The following is a 22,731-nucleotide window of genomic DNA, read 5'->3' on the forward strand; positions in this document are numbered from 1 at the left end:
TAAGGTGAATAAATAAATATGATACACCTAAAATTGAAATTATTCGAAAATTGTATTAAGTACAATACACAATAACATTTACTGAACAAAACTTAACATTTAATGAGATGATTGAGGCTGCATATTTTTAGATAATTGTTCAAAATTTTGTTGAAAATTTGTGAAGCCAATTCTCAATATGGAATGAAGATGCTCATCTGTCATTGTTTCTTTTAAAATATTTGATTTTATGAGTGAAAAATTTGCTCGCAAACATGTTGATCCGAACAAAGTAGCCATTTTTATGTCATTTTCTTTTATCAGCGGAAAATCTTCAAATGGGAGAGTCTTGTAGAATTTAAGTAGTTTATTTTAGCAGTCCATATGTACTTATTTTTGAACCATGTTTTGGCTTGAAGGTCAATAATTTGGAAGCTGGAATTGTAGTTTGTAGCCATAGAAATAAATGGGTTCTCAAACAAGCTTATACATTTTTCATGGGATCTTATATCTGCAAATCGACTTTCAAGCCAGTCAAAAAGTAATTGTAATAATGAGAGGCAACGTTTCTCATTATTACAATTAGAGAGAGAGAGAGAGAGAGAGAGAGAGAGAGGCAACGATTCTCTGGAAATATGTGTTTCTCTTTTAGCTCGATACAACATTCAAAGTGAACTAAATTGTCTTACTCAATTTGGGATTTAAATAATAATAACTTAGTCTGAAATGATTTGATGTCAACAAACAAATCCGACCAATTTCTTTTCCCTTGTAGTTTTAAATTAAGAGCATTTAAATTACTAGAAATGTCTCTAAAAATTGTAAGATCAAACAGCTCAATATTTGATAGTTGTTTTATTGGTTGTGTAGTTGTTTATTGTCATAAAAATATCAATGTCACAACACAGTTTAAAGAAACAATATAATACTTTGCACCACTAAGTCATCTCACTGCACAATATAAAATTACACCTTCATATTCAGCTTCAATTTCTGAAAGAAACTGTTGAAACATTCAGTGATTAAGGCCATGTGATCTTGGACGACGTGTTGGAGATCCAATACTTTCCCACAAAGAGCTTCTTGATGCACAATGCAGTGAATTCCAATTGGTGTTTCAGCTCCGATATCTATCATTTTCTTGGTTATTCTACCCCTACACCAAATGTTTTTACCAATCATATTTTTTGCACCACCAGTTGTGACTCCTACCAGGTTTTTAATATTTAATCCTAACTTTTCAATAGATTGGCAAAAATTTTCAAAAAGATTTTTCAACTGTAGTTGTTCCATGCATACTCTGTAGATCACCTAAATCTTTAACTGGTACAAAATTATCATTAATTTCAGTTATGAAGATAAGGGGTTAGGCTGTGTCAGTTACATCAGTACTATCATCCAGTGCCACACTAAAATATTTCATTTGTTTTATGTTTTCTAAAAGTTGTTAGAACAAATTCTTTCCAATATCTTCTGCTCTTCGCATACTTGTCTGTCGAGACAAGCTAATGTCTAGTATCATTGTTTGTTTCTCTGGAAAAATTTCTTCCACAACTTTTAACAAACAGCACTTAACAAATTCACCATCACTGAACAGTTTACTTTCAAAAGCGATCAAATGTGCAACTTGATAACTGGCACTTACAGCAAGTAAATTTCTTGACAAATTTGCACAACACTCCTTTTAGTTGATCATAAGATTTATGCTTGGAATCATAGTGTCTTTTTAAATTACATTCTTTAAAAACTCACACAATCTCCTTACACACCAAACACAATACTTTTTTGTGGTAATCAATGAATAAATATTCTTCAGTCCACCCTTGATCAAAAACATGACACTCTGAATCGATTTTCCTCTTTTGGAACATTTCTGAGGATGATTTTTTTAATTCAATACAAATTAATAATAATCCAATACAATGAACAAGTTATATCAAAATAGTAGAATGTCATGATATGAAAAGATTGATATGTACATAACTGTATTTAGTGTACATATGACTGCACTGAACCACATGTACATGTTTGATACAGTCAAGCTCGACGCTTGCTGCATGCCTATACATGCAGTGGTACGACTCTGTAAAATGTTGTTTTAGTTCACTTTCTGTGCAGACCACATAAAAATTATTTGCAGGCCGGACCTGCCTGCAGGTTGGACACCACTGGTGTAGATGTGGAAGAATGAAAGGGGTAACTTCTTCAATTTAGACCACTTGTAAATTCAAACTCCTCAGATAGGCAACAGTTCTCCAGCTGACCATTTTTGTCTATTGTTGGTAACTTGGGCGACATCAAGCTCCCACGGAGGGCACAGTTTCAAGGCTTTTTTTGCTTCTCTTCAGTGGGTGGGAAGGTACCTCTGGTGTTGTAATAGTGACAACCCAGTTATGAAGTATAACTCCACAATATGAGAGATGCCTGATGGTGGGAAATAATATAGTATAGACCAGGAATTTTTTTGGGCTAAAACCTCAGACTACGTAAAAGTTTCACTAGCAAACAGGTTGTTTGTTTGTTATTTGGTTTTTACGAGCATTAGCAACTAAGGCCATATTGTTCCTGGGATATGCGGTGGTCATTCCCTGACCTTTCCGCATCCTCCGTATTTGGTGGTCACGGGCTCGAACCCCGGTCTAATCAAGAAGCGTGTGCTATGCACTGTTGCTCCTGCCCACCTGGCTACAGAGGCGCCACGCGAACATGTTAGTGCTATTGCATCATTTTTATACATAGTGAACTACCAAAGTAGATAAACAAATAAATAAATTGGCATTGTTTTAATCATATCTCATATTGTGAATACCTTCACAACAAATTTCCATGGTATTGCACTACATCGAATAAATAACGCTTCACCAATGGAGAAGGCTAATGTTACTTATTCTTGGCAGATACCACCACCCAGACAGCACCATTTCAAGGCTTGTGGCCTCTCTTCGGTGGACAGGTAGATGTCCCGGTGTTGCAATAGTGACAACCCAATTATCAAGTATAACTCCACAATGAGATATGCCTGATGGTGTGCAATAGTATAGACAAAAGAAAGTTTTTTAAGTAGATAAATAAATAAATTTATTTATCTACTTTGGTAGTTCACTACGTAGAAACACGATGGAATAGCACTAACTGTTCGCTAGTGAAACTTCCACGTAGTCTGAGGCTTTAGCCCAAAAAATTTCTTAATCTATACTATTGCACACCATCAGGCATCTCACATATTGTGGAGTTATACTTCATAACTGGGTTGTCAATATAACACCAGAGGTACCTGCCCACCCACAAAGAGAGGCCAAAAAGCCGTGAAACGGTGCCATCTGCAGGAGTTTGATGCTGCCCGAGCTAGTTACAATAGGCAATAACAGTCTTTCCTAATGGGGAAGCCTTGCCTTTTCGAAGGATTTATGAGTGAGGAGTAACAGTCCCTTTACTCTTTCGACGGCATTTCTTCTTCCTCTCCTACTATCACTTTCCTCTACCTTTTTCTTTCCTACGTCTAATAGGGACATATATGTGGATAACGCAGTTTTTTATCTCGTGCCATTTTACAAATGGTGCCATCTGGGTATTGGTATCTGCCAAGAATAAGTAACATTAGTCTTCTCCATTGTTTAAGCGTTACTTATTTGAGGTAGTGCAATACCATGGCAACTTGTTAAAATGATTAAAATAATTAAAATGATGCCAATTTATTTATTTATCTACTTCGGTAGTTCACTACGTACAAACATAATGCAACAGTACTAACTTGTTCGCTAGTAAAACTTGCACATAATCGGAGGCTTTAGCCCAAAAAAAATTTCTCAATAAATCCTATTTATGAAGTGATATGTTTGTTAGCTTAAATTTAAATAACAAAAGTTACAAAACTTTAATAGTGACTTTGAATGAAAAGTGATTTGTAGCTAATTAACCAATGTAAGGAACTGAATTTACTCCACAATAAATAATAAACAGATTTTAAATCATAAATTCATACATGCAGTATGGTGTTTAATAAACATTTTTTTATTTCTTTAACTAGTATAATGCAAAAGAAAAACATTGTGAGACTGTCCAGCCTGTGTCAAGGGGCTCTTTCCTATCTTCAAGGATATTACCATGCTGTCTTGATTATTCTGGAGGTGCCAATGTCCCAAATGTGAACTTATATATAGATGCAATGGCATGGTAAATCATTCATGAACACTTAGCACTTTACTTGTTTACACTGCATGATTAATCTTCATGTGCAACTGTGTCATAACATCCAAGTCACTCACCCAATTTATACCCATTGGTCCAACCCTATCTTGTACATGTGTTATTTCCCAAATGCAGAATCTTACACTTGGCAGGATTAAAACATAATTGTTATTTCTATGACAATCCTAGCAGCCTGTCCAAATAATTCTGAAGTAGCTTAGCCTGATATATTATTAACCATTCTGCCAACCTTCTCATCATCTGTAAATTCTAACACTGTACTCTTTATTCCCTCATCAATATCATTCAAGAAATGCAGAAAATAAAATTGGACCTAGCACCAAACCTTGAACTAACCTACTTAACTCTGGTCTGCTCTAAAGAATGACTGTTTATAACAACCTCTGTATCCTGTCCTTCAAAGCCATCCCTCAATTTACCTCAGGATATTGCCTGTAATCTGAATACACTCCATCTTATACAACAAATGTCAATGTGGAATGATATCAAATACTTTCTTAAAAATCTACGTATATAATGTTAAAATTGTTTCTTAAATTTAATTCCTGTGCAACCATGCCATAATAGTTTATCAGGTTAGTCAAACAAGATTTTCCATTACAAAGCTGTGTTTTGATCCATTTAGGATACTATACTTCAAGACAATCTGGTAATGCAACATTGACAATAGACTACACGTTCTTCGCTACCAGAGAGATCAGACTGACTGACCAGTCTATCTATACTTACCTTCCTCATCCTTAGCTCATCTGAGATCTTGTCATGTAGATTTTCAAGATGACTGCAGTTCCTCAAACTACAAGAATTAGTTCAGAGTCCAATGATGGTCTCATTATTAATTCTAAAGGTTAGTTTACTCTTTCACAGTCTCTTTCGATATGAGTGGATATGAAAGTGGTTAAGGCTCTGTAATATCAAATATCTTACAGTGCTCAGGTGTGCTGGTGCAAACAACTAGCACAATATTCCCCAGTGAAAACTAACATAAAGCATCTATTCAGCTTGCCAGTACATCAAATTAATTACCATATTAGCCAAGTCATAAGATACACTTTTCACCTGCAAAATGTTGCCTAAAATTTCCCTGCATCTTATGGTCCAAACATATATTTAGGTGACTACAATAATTTTTTTCCCTTTAGATCAGGCAGTATATATTGCAGGAGTGGCCAACCTTGTGGCACATATACCACATGCAATTCCTTTTACCAGCACTCGCATAGATATGGGAAAGAAAATAAAAAAATAAAAAATTGGAAATAAATATACAGCTTAAATTCCACTTTTATTGCTAAAAATTATAAACCAGATTTCAATGTGATAGGAACCCACTGTTCATATTTATTGCTTTTTTACTATTAATTTAATGCAAATAGTGAGTTCCTCCAGACATCAATTATGTACAAACAACATTCATTTGTCAACCTATTTAATTTAATTTCATAAATGTAAAATTTTTTATTACAAGTGAATAAATATGCAGTAATTCCTTTAAATAAATAACAAAAACATTTGGTTCCACAGTCAGTAGAAGGGGTAGTGTGGATTCTGGTAGCTATGAATATGCCTCTTGGTGGCACACGATACACTTTTGACATGATACATGGCACGAAAAGGTTAGCCATTCCCGATTATTGCTTATCAGGATTGGCCAATCTGATTATTACCTAACTGAAATACTGGATATTGAACTCAACCTGGACAGTGATACCAAACAGAAAAGAGCTCATTGCCATAATGAGTTGATCAATGTCTGGCAGACTAGATGGGACAAGACCACAAAAGGACTTGCTATGAGAACATTTATACCGGATGTCACATTCACAACCAGCAAAGCTGTCAACAAGTGGTTCTCCCTCAGCATGGAAACCTCCTTTCTGGTCACTGGACACGGGTCCATTAACCAGAAAATCCACCAACCAGGTCTACTAAATACCGATCTGTTTCTGTGGATCCGTTGAGAGTTGGGCACATCTACTCTTTGAATGTACTATCTACAAGGACCATAGACAACAACTCCAGTCAGCAATTTTGGGATTTTCTCCTGATCAAGTAGAACTCCTGGTACAATCACATAAGGACCATAGACAACAACTCCACTAATGTTATTAGTGGAGTTCAGTGTTGGCGCCATTGTTGTTTTCTGTATTTATAAATGATATTGATGATGGTACATCAAGCTTAATGTCCAAGTTTGCAGACGATACGAAGGTTGGCAGGGTTGTTAAGGACACTAATGACAGTACACTGCTGCAACAGGATCTAGAAAAGTTGAGCAGATGGGCTGAGAGGTGACAAATGAAGTTTAACATTGACAAATGTAAAGTACTACATATGGGAAGCAGTAACCCCAGAGTGACGTATCAACTCTGTGGTACTACACTGACAGTGGTAGAGAACGAAAAGGACCTGGGGGTAATTGTGCAGGCAGATATGAAGTTTTCTGAGCAGTGCAGATGGTCTGCAAGAGTAGCTCATAGTGTCTTTTCAATGATATACAGGAATTTTTCTAGCAGGGATAAGGGGATGATTATTCCCTTGTATAAGGCAATGGTCAGGCCACACCTTGAGTACTGTATACAGGTCTGGAGGCCTCATTTTAAGAAACATGTAGAGCTGTTGGAACGAGTACAGAGAAGAGCAACAAGATTAATGAATGGAACAAAGGGTTGCTCTTACGATAAGTTTTGCAAATTACAGTGTCTGGAGACTAGGTACCTGCGAGGTGATCTGATTGAGGTGTGTAAAGCCTTGAATGGTTTGAGCATGCTCAATGCTGATGGGATTCTTCCTCTTGCTCAGAATAATCACATGAAGGGCATAAATTCAAATTGAGGAAAGACAGATGTAGGATAGATGTGTGGAAGTTTGCCTTTAGCCAGTGGGTAGTTGGTTGGTGGAACAGACTTCCATCCTTTGTTGTGGAAGTTGATAGCCTAAATAAATTTGAGGCTGAGCTGGACAGGTATTTGGAACGAATAGAGGGGGTGAAATGGAAGCGGTTTTTTTTTTTTTTTTTTGGCTGATGCTACATAAGCTTTCTTTATTGAATCATATGCTTCTAACTTTTTTTTTTATTTTTTTATGTGAACCCCAAACATGAGAGGTATTAGAACCTATAGTACTTAGTACCGTGCTTGGGTTGCAGGTTGAGAAGACGAAAGAAGATATTTGTTGACATTGGACTTGAACTTCTGTAGATTGTAATTTTCAGGAAATACATATGAAGGAAGGTTGTTCCAGAAATTGGCAGTTGAATGAATAAATAAGGAAGATGAAAAGTTGGTTCTGTGGGTTTGAAGTTGGACAGTAAATCGATGTTGGCTGGTGGCGGCACGTGCTCGGACTGTTTTGAAAGAGAGAGCAGGAATTATAGAAGCCAATTCAGAAGAACAGTGCCCATGGAAGTATCTGTAGAAGAGGCATGCAGCAGAAACAGTACATCTATGAGAAAGCGAGTGGAGAGACTCTGTTAGAGATGAATCACTAATTAACCTAACTGCCCTCTTCTGAATGGAATCAAGAAGTCTGAGAGAGGTTTTGGGGGCACCACCCCAGATGTGAGAACAATATTCCATGGCAGGGCAGATTTGCGATTTATACAGAGTGAGCAGCTGTTTGGAAGAAAAGTAACGCCGAGAGCGAAAGAGAAAACCAAGTTTTTTAGATGCAGAGGAAGCAATGTTTGTAGTGTGCTTGTGCCAAGAGAGATTAGAAGTCAGGGTAATCCCCAAAAGAGATATATCATTTTGTCTAGAAATCAGAGTGTCACTAAAGATAAGCATAGGAGCAGAAGAATCCTTTTTGTGAGATATAAGACAAGACTGAGTTTTAGAAGGGTTGAAATTAACTAAGTTGTCTTTGCCCCACTGGAGAATTACCTGAAGATCGACATTTAAGGAACTGGTAGCAGATTTTCGAGAAGTTGAAGCTGATTGACCAGGACAAGGTTTCTCAAAATGGAAAGTGGAATGCAATGTGCTATCATCGGCAAAACTATGGATAAGATTTCCAGTTAATGGAAGAAGGTCATTAATATACAAGAGGAAAAGAGTGGGGGAAAGAACTGAACCTTGGGGGACACCGGCATTAGTGGAGAAGTTAGAAGACAGAGAGCCATCTACCATCACCCTCAGTGAGCGATCAGAGAGAAAACTGGATAACCGATTACAAAAAACAGTTGGCAAACCATAAGATGGAAGCTTGTTTAGAAGACCTTTATGCCAAACACGATCAAAAGCCTTTGAGATGTCAAGAACAACTACTTGTGTTTCACCAAACCTTTCCATTGAATTAGTCCATAAATGGGTAACATAAGCCAGAATATCACCAGTGGATCGACACTGACGGAATCCATACTGGCGATCGTTGATCAGACGGAAGTTTTCTAGGTAGTTTAAGAGTTGGCAGTTAATTGATTTGTCCATTACTTTAGAAAGAGTAGAAGTAATTGCAATGGGACGATAATTGGATGGGAGGGATTTGTCACCCTTTTTAGGAACTGGCTGGATATGAGCAAATTTCCAAGCAAAAGGAAAAACACCTTTGGAATAAGAAAGTGAAAAAAAGGCGGCAAAGAACAGGAGTAAGTTCAGGAGCACAGGTTTGAGAACAAGTGGAGAAATACCATCAGGACCTGGAGCTTTCTTAACATCAAGATTCATCAAAATCCTTCTGATATCCTTTTGACGGAAGACCACAGGAGGCATTGAATGGAGCATGTTGGGAATGGTGGGAGGTGTTTTACCAAGATCATTAATACATGAGCTGGAAGAAAAATGGGATGCTAGCAGGTCAGCTTTATCCTTGGCTGAAGTGACAACAGAACCATCTGGTTTGGACAGAGGTGGGAGCAGAGATGGGCAAAAGTTGCGGCCAATAGCTTTGGCAAGAGACCAGAATGCTTGGCTACCATTAGGGCAAGAAGCAAGTTTTCTACTCTTAGCCTGTTCAAACTCTAGTTTGAACTGATTAATAACTGCTTTACAATTGTTGCGAGCTTTGGTGTAGGCAGAAAATGAAACTGAAGAATTAGAAACAAGCCAATTACGATATGCAACATTCTTCTCTTGAACAGCCTTAGCACATTTATTGGAAAACCAAGGTTTAGATAAAGTACGAGATTTTAAAGTGGAGTGTGGGATAAAGGATTTCATTCCTGCAAGAATAATTTCACTGACACAATCTGATCAAACTTTGACATCAGAAGTTTTGAAACAGTAATCCGACCAAGGAAAAGAAGAAAAGAAGTCTCGCAGGTCATCCCTACTAATGCTAAAAGGACCATAGACAACAACTCCAGTCAGCAATTTCGGGATTTTCTCCCGATCAAATAGAACTCCTGGTACAATCGCAAAGCCGACCGGGCTAGCCGGGTGGGTAAAGTGTCTGCCTGGCAACTCAAAGGGCACGGGTTTGAATCCCGCCTCAGGCTTGGATCAAAGTACTGCAAAAATCTTGGGAGGTGCATTATGGCCACAGAAGCCGATGCGCCAATAACTACAAAAAAAAAAAAAAAACAATCGCAAAAGAACTTAGGTGTGCTACAGCACTTTGCAGCAGAGGTATTCAACATAGGAGAATCATCCTAGCAGCTTCTGCAAATCGGTAAACTAATGGCCACTTGGCTTAACGCTGACTCATTACTTCTTTTGTCTCGGCACAGGAAGAAATTTTTTTTTCTCTCTCTCTTTCTCCTCTGCTTCTCATGATCTGCTCTGGGTGTGGGGAGGTTCCCTGACCTGGAGTAGCCATAGCACTAGCCTGCTAGTCTTTCTCTATCTGTTCCATGGAGGATGTAAAACTTTTTTTTCTCTCTCTCTATCATTCTGTCTGCTGACATCCTGGCTGACGCTCTCTTCCTTTCCTTGACCAGGTTGCAGGATTTAACTTTTTCTTTTTATTTATTTATTTATTTATTTTTTTTTTTTATTTTATTTTATTTATTTATTTTATTTTTATTTTTTTCAAATTCTGCCCTGGGCTGAAGCTCCCCAGATCAAGCCAGCTCCTCCTTGTCTCACCCTACAGTCAGTCCTCATATAGCATGACAGTTGGGTTTCTAGAAACCCTCGTGCAATATAAATAACAGACCCTATGGGAAAAATAGGGTTAGGTGCCAACCACCCAAGATTGAACACACATTTGTTACCTAAACATTACCAAACACAATAAATAATCGTAATAAAATACTTATGTATTTTATTACTACTAGTACATAATAAAATATTGCTAATGCTTTTGCTTCTATCATAAGCAAACTTGTTCTTTGATCTTCTATCCAAACAGACGTTCCATCTCTTCCAATTCTTTGTGTCTTGATCTAATGGATTTTGTTACACTTTGAGTTGTTCCTGCTATGAAAGTTGTTTTTATTTTCTCTGCATTCTTTGTAATTTTCGGCATTGCCTCATTTAGGCCTGTAGCACGTGCAATATCACATGGTCTTTCATTTCGCTCAAAGTGTTTCACAATTTCATATTTTTTTCTCTATCGACAGAGGCGGACTGGCCATAAGCTTTACAGGGGAAACCCAGGTGGGCCGGAGGCCGGTGTGATTTTGGCCATAAACGCTAGTATGCAGCAGCTACAAATTTTCCCGGGTAAGAATTTTTGACCCAGTTCGCCTCTGTCTATTGATATTGCTTTTCTTTTTCTCTCTGAATCTGTAGTGTCATCACCAGGACACTCCCTTTTCACATCTTTTAAGTATTTTACTCATTTTTAGGGAATAAAGCACAATTACAAAATGAGGAGGCACGCTTGATACACATAAACAAAGCTGCACGTGTGTAGCAACTGAATAAACAACAAACAACAAACAATAAACAACAACAATAAATACAATAAAGTAAAGGCAGAGAGACACTATTAACACCTCACTAGCTCACATTTTACTAAAGCACATTTCTTGGGGTTACTACCATAAAACAATAAAAACAATTTCCAGTTGCGTTTCTGCTAGTGGAATCTGTTATAAATGGGTAGTAAACTCAATCTAATTGCATTTGCGATAATACTGATAGCTGGATAGTGTGGGTTTTTATGTTATTATGGTGAAATGTGTTTCCCCTTCACTGATATAAAAAAAAAAATATTTTCAGAATCTTCTCTTCATTCCTATCATGTTGCAATCAGTTGGGGTGATTCCATGTTCGACTGCCATTTCTTGTAAACACAAAGGCGAATCGTGCATAAGCGAATTCGGTCGTGTTATATAAGATATCGTTCCCCTATTTATAAATCGTGTATGATCGAATTCGTGTAATGTAAACACGTGTTATACAAAGACTGACTGTATATGGTTTTTATTTTTTATTTTTTTGTGTTTGTGTTGTTCTAGCAATCCATCCTGGATTGGGGCTTCCCTGGGCCGTGGAAGCCTTCTCCTCTTTTCTCCTTCCCTCTCTTCATCTTACTTATACAAGTTTTTCTTTCCTCCCTGGGGAACGAGTTTCCCAGGGAGGAGGGCGTGTAGATAGTAGGGGAGGCCTTGCTGCTAGGGACAAGTACCTGGAGGCAGTCGTCCAAGTGATCACTGCTTCCAGGTGGCCAAAACAACATCACACGATAGAACACACACACATAAGCTCACAAACAGTTTTTCTTTCCTGCCACTTTCTCCCATGCAGGATGAAAAACCCCAGTGTGGGATGAACCCCCCCCCCACACACACACGCACACTCTCTCTCGCCTTCCCTTTCATCTATCTTCATCCAGCATGGGATATTCCTATGTGAGATTTTTTTTTTTTTTTTTTTTTTTACATGACACACACTGGTCTTACCTTGACAGTCTGTAAAAACTGAACAGAGCAATGAGGCGGAGATGAACTTTTGTTCTAGGAACTGCCCATACAAAAACACACAAAAAAAATTACTTATCAGGAATGGCATATCAAATGCGATCTTATATCTCACTATAACTTGTCCTTTATTTCTGCAAAAAACCAATAAATAAATAAAACCCTAGTTCCTTCTAGAAAGGATTACAGGGAATAACCATGTAGTTCAGCCTTACTTTACATATATGAAACACTGAATACTACCCTTGCTGTGCCCTGTCCCTTCCTACTGAGATCAATATGTGCAACAATAAGTAACACAATCAGTCCAAATTACCAGTGTTGGTAATTATTTAACTGACTTTATCCATGACCTTCTATGCATCACAAATGGGAAGAGAAAAGCATCTTTTTACTAGCTCATATCTGTGCATTTCATGAAGCATGGCAGTTTTAATTTGTTATAAATTTGTAGCCCAGGCAAAATGAGTATAAGGCGGAAGAGGTTTTCATACACTGTCGTCTTCAAATTAAAGATGTTAAATTAATACCAAAGAATACGGAAACAAGCAACTAAATGACATTTCAGTCCTTCTGCAACTAAAATAATAATATCTTTATTTGTGAATTTGTATTTCAAATATATGCAATTTTTTTTTTTTTTTTCTGGGTGCATCCTATGATCAAGGCATTTTATAATCTGGCAAATTTAGTATCTATGATCATATAGTTTCCAATGAGCAAAGGTTTTATGTGTTTTTTTTTTTTTTTTTGTATTCATGTATGGATAAAACTCTGTTTCCATTTGTGGCTCACATGGCTAATGAATTCTCATAGTCAGACTTCACTTACTTAATTCTCCTTTTTGGCTATTACAAAACAATTTACAATTTATAATTATCGTGTGAAACTAAGACACCAGATTATTCTGTAATTATACCACACTGCCTTATTCTGTTCTATCCAGCTCACCAAATCCCTTGGCATCTGGCTTGTGCACCACCTCCTTAATGGAATGACCACACTCATGGCTTCAATGATATTCCCCCCATAATTCAACTGTACTTTTCCCTCATATATTTAATCCCAATTTAGAAAGTCTAAGATAGTCCCTGGTAATTCCCTTTCTTAAAATTAAAACTCTTGACTTTACTCTCAAGTACCAACATCTAATTTATCATGATCCACTTTAGGACACTATGATAATTTTCTGCCAGTAATTCCTGTACCATGTCTGTAATATTACCTGGGTCACTGTGATGGCAAGTTCAAGGAAACTGACTTATCAGTTTCTGTCCTTGCACTTTACCTGACATATTGAGACATAACAACCACCAAGTTGATTGAAAAAACTTATTTACAGGTCAAGCTACCATTCCCAGGTCAATGAATGGTAAGTTAATTTCCCATAAGAGCCCATATTCAGCTTGAATTGCTTCCAAAATTCAAGCTGAAAATAAGCTCTTATCATACTAATTGCTATCATGCAGTCTGTAGCACACCCAATCACTCTCAACTTTCCTTTGCCACTGACTATCTCACTCCATACATACTTGATTCTCTTCTGAAATTGCTCTGAATCAAGGTATGATATTACTGTCTTTCAGAGCAGCTTTTGATAAAAAGCCTTTCCCCCCCTCCATCCATGCTGTACCTGCCTATCCACACTGTACATTCCAAAACAAAATTCTTTCCACAGAACTGAGTGACACCATCTCAGTTAACCTTATCATATCAATCTGTAGACCTAATCAATATCTCCATTCATCTACTTTATCAACAATACTTCTGACATTATGATATAAGAATGCCTGCTTGTTTTAAACCTCTCTGATACATCCTTTGTAATTACTGAATACTGCTGTACTGTCACTAACCTGGTGAATTTGCAAATAAGCCCCCACCACCCAGCCACAATATCCTCAGACAGCATTAGATAGCTTTCTAATGAAGTGTAGGGCACTACTGTTCTCAAGATTAATTTTTAATTATAGTTCTATAAATCAAGATTATGACTGCTACTTGCCAGCTACACAGGTTTTGTAGGTCAACTATTCATTACTGTATCAGGTATAGTAAATTATAGCTGCATTATTATGAATACTACAGGTATCATTGGGTGAAAATTATAATAAAAGTGAGGAATTTCTTTATTATACAGAGCAGTCTATATAATAAATAAATAATTAGTGCAAAAATGATAAATTTTTAAATATCTTTAAAAAAAGTCTTAAATTTAAAAAAAATTAATTAATAAAATGTGAGTGAAATATTTCTTACAACGCTCTAATAACTAATCTTACAGGCAGAATGCCACAATCTATGATCTACTTTTATATATATAATTATAATAAATAAATTCGCTCACCGCAAGGGCAATCCATGTGTGAAGTGGAGCCTGCTCCTGACGAAGAATTCCCAGTACTTCATCACCCTCTGGAAGTTGGTTAAGATATAATTCAATTACCTGGAAATATAATACATTTGTATTTAAACTCAAATACGATTAACAGTCAGTATATTTATGTATGCAGTACATATACATATAAGTTGATTTTAAGAAATCCTCTTATATTTCGTATAAATTATACATTTTCCATCCTTCATTTCGCCTTGCTTCTTTCATTTTGAAATACTCTTACAATCGATTTAAAAGCAAAAATGGCAATGAATTCTGTATAAAAAAAAAAATAGTGAATGAAAAAAAATGTATTAAAAGTAAATGTTACTAAAAAAAATTCCCAACAAATATGTGCAACAAATTGCTAAAAAAAATTCCCAACAAATCTTTATATGTGCAACTATTTAAATGGATAGGCATAAACAATCCATTAAAGCTTATGAATACTTTAAACAGTGGATAGCAATAATCGAATCAGTAAGAATATGAATCTAAAAAAAAAAAAAAAAAGCAGTAATGAAAGTTCTGAATATTTATTAACTTTCCATTGCTAGTATGGCAACTGATAGAAGCCCCTTTAATTTTTTCTGTTATTTTTTAAATTCATAAGTGAAATCAATTCTTCCTGTGTACCTTTCGCTCACGAATATTCTCTAACTGGTTACACAGTATTTCTGTTTTTATTTCAATATACTATGAATTATCAGCTTTATTTTTTGTTTGGCTGTTCACATTTAGCTAGTAAAACCAAAGCTCTAGGCAATTCCCATTCTCAAGTGACAAAATCAGCATGCAGTACTGATTGCTTACACAAAGAGACAAACATAGATTACATTGTTTTGTGTGTTGTTCATTTTATTCTCAGCTGGACAGGTATTTCGAACGAACAGAGGGGTGAAGTTTTTTATAGTGAAGTGGATTTTTTTTTTTTTTTTTGGCTGATGCTGCATAAGCTTGCTTTCTTGCATCAAATGCCTCTACTAATGCTAATTTTCAGTATCGTTGTTGACTCTGAGTCGGATGGATGTTATTGCTTATATTGCTTCATTTGCATACTTCTTTATATGTACTGTATATATATATGTATATACATATACATATAATACATATAAGTTAACATATTTTATATAATTATGGGTTCTAAAGAATTAAAAATTGTAATAAAAAGAAACAATTACTTTAACTATTATTAAAAAGCTTAAAGTGATATAACTTGAAAATGGTGTTCCTGGAAAAAAATTGCTGAAAAATTTGGTATTGGCCAACAGGCTGTGTCAGATATTAAAAACCAAAAAGAATCTATAAAGATATTTGCTTTAAAAGTCGATGTGATAAAAACAGCATATCAAATAGACAGACATTAAAAAAGCCAAAAGTGTTGCTTGAAGAAACAACACTTCTTTTGGCTTTTTTTAAGTGGTATTCACAGCAACAATCAAGTGGTATTGGCATCGCACGCCAACGCCACCTGATAAATGTATCAATGAATAAATGTATTGTCTTTTTTATAGTTTTAAAATAAAAGCTCTACAGTGATATTTTTTTATTTATTTTCATCAGCACTACTTATATCATTAAATTTACCATTTATTTGTGTTTCAAGTTTTTTTGTCTTTTAGGGCTATCTTTTTGCTTCACTAATCCAGATTATTAGCATTAGCATTAGTAGAGGCATATGATGCAAGAAAGCAAGCTTATGCAGCATCAGCCAAAAAAAAACACACTCTCATTTCACCCCTCCGTTCGTTCCAGCTCAGCCTTAAATTTATTTAAACTATCAACTTCCACAACAAAGGATAGAAGTCTGTTCCACCAACCAACCACCCGCTGACTAAAGGCAAACTTCCGCACATCTATCCTACATCTGTCTTTCCTCAATTTGAATTTATGCCCTCTCAAATGATTATTCTCAGCAAGAGGAAGAATTCCATCAGCATTGAGCATGCTCAAATCATTCAAGGCTTTATACACACCTTGAATGGTTTGAGCATGCTCAATATTTTGGTGAAACAGTGTAATTTTCAAATAAATTTCATTACAACAAGTATATTTATTGTTTTTTACATAAAACATGAGTATTTCTAATGTGTTAGAGATGTTATTATAATTTTTATTAATTTTTTAATGTTTTCTTTTCAGACCTATAATCCATGATGAATGTTCAAGAACTAATTTTTGTTGTTATATCCCGCATCAAAGGAATGAAGTTTTGTGAAATTAGGGAAAGATTTAAGGAAATTTCATAGTTCCGGTCCTACAAACAATGTGATTCATGTACTGGTGAATACGTTTAAAAGAACTGGCTCTGCACATGATGAGGAGAGATGTGGATGCCCAAGGACAGCACATGAAAGCATTGAATCAATTCGAGAAATGCTCGTAGAGGACCCAAAATTATTAGTTGGGGGGTGGATCTTGAAGACCAAACATACCCAAACATAAGTTCACAGAATTTTGCGTTCGACACTAATGAAAAAGCCCTACCACATCCAAGTGTTGCATGACCTGATGAAGAAGATTTTCCATATCAAGCAGCAAAGTGTGCAGAACTTGTCGATCAAATTCAAAATAACAACTTAATGGACCACATCTTGTTCAGTGATGAGGCGACTTTTCACACTTGTGGTAAAATCAATCACCACAATTGTCATATCTGGGATTCCCAAAAACAATCTGAGTTCACAGAATGGCAAAGAGACTCCCGTAAAGTAAAGGTGTGGCTTAGGATGGCAGTCAAAAACTTATGGACCTTACTTTTTTTGCAAAAGCAACAGTTACAGGAACTTTGTACCTTGATATGCTTCAGCAGTTTCTTGAATCCTAGACCTTGAGTGACACATTCTCGCGATTTAACTCCCTTGGATTTTTTTGCTTGGGGTTTCATAAAATCAAATGTTTATTGCAAGAAGTTTCAGGATTTATCTGATCTTAGAAAATGCATTCAGGAGACGGTACAAATTACCCCTGAAATGCTTGCAAATGTTTTGCACAATGTGGCTGAGCTATCTGAAATTTGCAGGGACACTGATGGGGCACATGTGGAAAGCAATAATTAAATTCTTGACCTTTGTTTGTAATAATTTTTTTTTTCTGTTTCAAACTTGGATATTGTATAAAAATAAACTTGTAATCATGCTATTAAGTCATTCATCTCAAATTCACAGCAGAGATAATATTTTTACTTTTTAAAAATAATGTGTAAAAGTCACAGCATTTTTTAAAAATTTAAATTGTTTATTTAAAAAGTTACATATAATAAGTACTGAAAATATATTAAGAAAAGATGATATATCGGTGTACTGTAAGCAGCAGCAAAAAAAATAAACTTTTTTTTTCATAAATAAAGTTGGACACCTAACAGTTCCCAAGCAACTGCACTAAACTGGAGCATGACCAATGCCGAGTCAAAAGTCAGATCATACTTCCAGTTGTATTGAAGATAATAAGTACATTTCTGAAGTGCACTATTAATGAACAATGAATTAACTATATAACTGACAATGGGCTCACTAAGACCAACTGTTCATCACAAAAATATTCTTAACAGGCTTATGTTTAAGTCAATGGTAACCTATTGTTGTGCAACTCATTATTGATCAGCAATAACTGAGTATCAGGGACAGTCCAATGTTCCTGATACTCACTTATTGCTGAACCCATTGTTTCCCTCCTCACTTATTGTGTCCCTATCATATGATGTTGAATTTCTTTTCTATGTATTACTGTGTATTATCTTTACGTGAATGTGAATTTTTATTGTCTTGATGTGACTGTGAATTTTTATTGTCTTGATGTCACTGTATTTTTTATTATATTAGTGATTCAGTGTGATTTTGTGGAAATCATAAATATGTTCTGCTTTACATAAATTGCAAAGGACAGGAAATTTGTACCTTGATATGCTTCAGCATATCAGGGTACAAAGTGTAGTGTCCTGAATTAGGTGTTAAAATTATTCATCAAGATGAACAGTGTAAATAATGTAGTGTAAAAGTAATGCTTCCTACTCTTAGGCAAGAGCCAACAGCAGGCAAACACAAGTTAATCTCATTTACTGGTAATAGTGCAGTAGAATATTACCAATTTTTTGAAACATTTGTTTCACAGCCTGGAAACTTTTATAGGAACCAGTTCTAGCTGGGAGACAAGGATATATATCTACACTGATGAACAATGCAAGCCAAACATCACAGTGCATTTAATAAGAAATTACTAGTTTTCACTGCTTTGACATCAAAGTGAAACAGAGCTTTATTCAATTAGTGAAGGCTGAAACCTATTAATCAACATTCATTTGGACAACTGCCAGTGACTTGACTACTGTAATAGATCAACTGGAAAAATACCTCCAATTTTCCAGGTAAAAATTATATTCACATGATCTTCAAAGATTCCAATACGGACTTTCATACTAATTATCTAGCATTTCTAAATGAGAATCTAAGTTCTAATGAACTTAGATTCTCATTCAGAACCTAGTTGCTAGGCAAAATTTATGTACCATGAAAGGAATATAAAAAAAAATAAACTTTGGATTTTAGCTTTAATAACCACCCTATAGAAGCACAAATAGATGAGAGAAATCCAGATGTTTTTTTTGCTTCGTCAATATTCATTTTTCACATATTTTTTGATTTATTATATTTCTGACCGTAGATTTTAATATATGATGTATGCTTCCTTTCTTTATCACTTTATCTCAATAAAACATTACCAAATATTTCAATGTTTTTTTTCTTTATTTTTATTTTTTAATCACTTCATTAGCAGTGGAACTCTTCCTCCAGTCTTCTGCATGAAATTCCACCAAATTAAGCTTTGGTTAGGTGGCACTTTTTTTTTTATTTCTTTTATTTTTTTTTTTTTTTGTATGGATAATGAGTTGTTTAGCTGTTTGTGTGGTATCTAATTAACTACAGTGTACAAACACTCCTCATCAAACAACCATAATTCATTCTGTTTCCATCAGAGTGGGAAGATGAATGAATAAAAGCAACATCTATCTAATGCTGACATTCTGTAATTCAGCTCATTGTATCCATCATGTATACTCTTCCAAAAACTGCATGTCACATCATATGCATTTGCCAAATAAAAAACTGATGAAGTGGAGTAACAAATGAGTGATAAAATAAATACAAAACAAAAAATTTTAAATGATTAAAAATGGAATAAATTATATAAATCATAATTAATCAAAAAGCCTAAAATCAATTCATAAAAAAAAATATATTTTTTTTATAAGAAAATCACTCTAAAAAACACTAATGTGCAATTCCATTTAGAGGCAGGAATGGCCTGGGATTAAAGTAATAACACTGAATTACTGTTTTCAACTGAGGAGAAAAAAAAACACCTCATATGGAAGTACGCAAAAGCAACCAATGGAAAATAAAACACTAGAACTAAAGAATTTCAGGAGTTATTTTATATGTATGTTAAAACTTGCCAATTATTCGCTTTTGATACAGATTAAAAAGAAGGTAGATAAATCCTTTAGATCAGGGGTGGCCAACGAGTCGATCGTGATCTACCAGTCGATCACGGATTTAATTTCGGTCAATCACGATGAATTTGAAATATACAGTCATCCCTCAATTTGTGCACGTTGTGCAAAGTAATTTTTCAGATGGTAGATCCCGGCACAATTTGAAGGAAAAAAGTAGATCACATCACAAATTAAGTAAGCCACTCCTGCTTTAGATGTTCCATTTATGGATCTATTTTCTAAATCAGAAACTGCCTTATTAGCATTAGAATTAGTAGAGGCATATGATAAAAGAAAGTAAGCTTATGCATCATCAGAAAAAAAAAAAAAAAAAAAACACTCATTTCATCCCTCCGTTCATTCGAAATACCTGTCCAGCTGAGCCTTAATTTTATTTAGGCTATCAACTTCCACAACAAGGGATGGAAGTCTGTTTAACCAACCACCTACCCGCTGGCTAAAGGCAAATTTCCGCACATCTGTCTTTCCTCAATTTGAATTTATGCCCTCTCAGGTGATTATTCTGAGCAAGAGGAAGAATCCCATCAGCATTGAGCATGCTCAAACCATTCAAGGCTTTATACACCTCTATCAGATCACCTCGCCGTGCCTAGTCCCCAGACACTGTAATTTGCAAAACTTAAGCCTTTCTTCGTAAGAGCAACCCTTTGTTCCATTCACTAATCTTGTTGCCCTTCTCTGTACTCGTTCCAGCAGCTCTACATCCTTCTTGAAATGAGACCTACAGATCTGTATACAGTACTGAAGGTGTGGCCTGACCATTGCCTTATACAAGGGAATAATCACCTCCTTATCCCTGCTAGAAAAATTCCTGAATATCATTGACAAGACACCATGAGCTACTCTTGCAGCCCGTCTGCACTGCTCAGAGAACTCCATATCTGCCTCCACAATTACCCCCAGGTCCTTTTCATTCTCTACCACTCTCAGTGTAGTACCAGAGTTGATACGTTGCTCTGGGGTTGCTGTTTCCCATATGTAGTACTTTACATTTGTCAATGTTAAACTTCATTTGCCGCCTCTCAGCCCATCTGCTCAACCTTTCCAGATCCTGTTGCAGCAGCATAGTGTCAGTAGTGTCCTTGACAACCCTGCCAACCTTCGTATCGTCTGCAAACTTGGACATTAAGCTTGATATACCATCATCAATATCATTTATAAATACAGAAAACAATAATGGACCCAATACTGCCACCTAGAGTTAATGCATGCTGAACCCTGAGGGATTCCACTAATAACATTAGTCCACGTTGAGCAGTGTCCATTGATTACCACTCTCTGTCTTCTCCCCCTCAACCATCCCTTTATCCATAGTAGCAATTTGCCTCCAATGCCACACTGCTCAAATTTGTGCAGTAGTCTTCCATGTGCAACAGTATCAAAAGCCTTTCTAAGATCCAAATATATAATATCAAAGTTAGTCCCTGCATCCAGTTCTTTTGTGACTGCATCATAGTATCCAATCAAACTGGTCAGGCAAGACTTTCCCTTAACAAAACCATGCTGTGTCCGAGCTATAACTGAAGTCTTGTCTAGATGATCCTGCAGTGCTTCTTTCACCAGTGCCTCCATTACTTTTCTTGGAACAGAAGTTAAACTCACAGGTCTATAATTACTTCTGTCAGCCTTTGATCCTCCTTTGTGAATTGGGGTCACATTTGCACATCTCCAGTCTATGGGTACCTCCCCTGAGTCCAAGGTAGCTCTCATAATTATGGCTAAGGGTTTGCTTACTTCCTTTGCTGCCTCCTTTAATATAACTGGATAGATCCCATCCACCCCAGGTGCCTTTCTTGTGTTTATTTTCAACAATTTCTCCTCCACTTTACTCTCAGTTATTACAAGATTATCTAGCTTCCTGCCACAGTTCAATACACCTCTTGCATTCCCCTCGCTGACTAACTCCTCATGTGTGAATGTCGATGCAAAATATTCATTTAGTTTGTTAGCTACCTGAGCAGAATCATCAACAGTTGAACCATCGATATCAAGTGGACCAATCTGATTCATCCCCTTCCTTCTAGAGTTTACATAAGAAAAGAACTCTTTGCTGTTTTACTTTGCATTCTTTGCCAAAGATTTCTCGTAATCTGCCTTCGCCTGCCTCACCTCCTTTGTAACTTGGTTACAGACCAGCTTATATCTATCATAGGCTTCTGTGTCATATGTTAATTTATATGTATCCCATGCATTTTGCTTCTCTGCCACATGTCTCATTAGTTCATCTGACATCCATTTAGGCCTAAACCTTGAACAATATTTCTTAGTTGGTATGTAAAGCCTAGTAGCTTCCAAGATAAGTTCTTTGAATGCCTCCCATTTTGAACTGGCTGTTGGTAAGATCATCAGTTGGTCCCACTGTATAGAATTTAAATACTGTCTCAGACCATCGTAGTCGCCTTTACGAAAGCAAAAACACTTCCCTTTACCCCTGATGATGGTATTTACCTCTTTGAGTAAATTCCAATTCAGCACAATATGATCACCACCACCTAGAGTTTCCTTTATCTGCAAATTCTTAATGCATGAAGAATCACTACTGATAATCAGATCAAGAGTATTACTCCCTCTAGTTGCCTCCCGAACTTGCGGATGTAGAAAACAATCATCCAATAAATCCACAAATGCCTTGCTAGTGTTTGAGTGACCAACCCACAAATTCCAGTCTAATATCTGGGAAATTAAAATCCCCCATTATAAGACTCTCTGATTTACTGGCCTACTCTATTTCCCTGTACAGTTTCTTATTATATTCATCAGAGTCATTAGTCCTATAGCACACTCCTACTCTCAATTTCGATCTCCCAATGCTTATGTCACCAAACTGATTCGACACTGCACTGTCCAGCG

General features: G+C 36.1%; 1 protein-coding gene across 1 annotated transcript in view; it reads right to left on the minus strand.

The window, feature by feature from the left end:
* The window catches only part of LOC150079949 (RNA polymerase-associated protein CTR9 homolog), a 243,782-nt gene that overhangs the window by 218,821 nt on the left and 2,230 nt on the right, over positions 1-22,731 (minus strand). Inside the window, exon 2 of the mRNA XM_090383623.1 lies at positions 14,340-14,438. Coding sequence (XP_090239749.1) covers positions 14,340-14,438 — 99 coding nt within the window. The remainder of the gene's footprint in view (positions 1-14,339; positions 14,439-22,731) is intronic.

This window comes from Mastigoproctus giganteus, chromosome 10, assembly GCF_048544385.1.
Source record: "Mastigoproctus giganteus isolate SK-2022 chromosome 10, ASM4854438v1, whole genome shotgun sequence".
In the NCBI taxonomy this organism is placed as follows: domain Eukaryota; kingdom Metazoa; phylum Arthropoda; class Arachnida; order Uropygi; family Thelyphonidae; genus Mastigoproctus; species Mastigoproctus giganteus.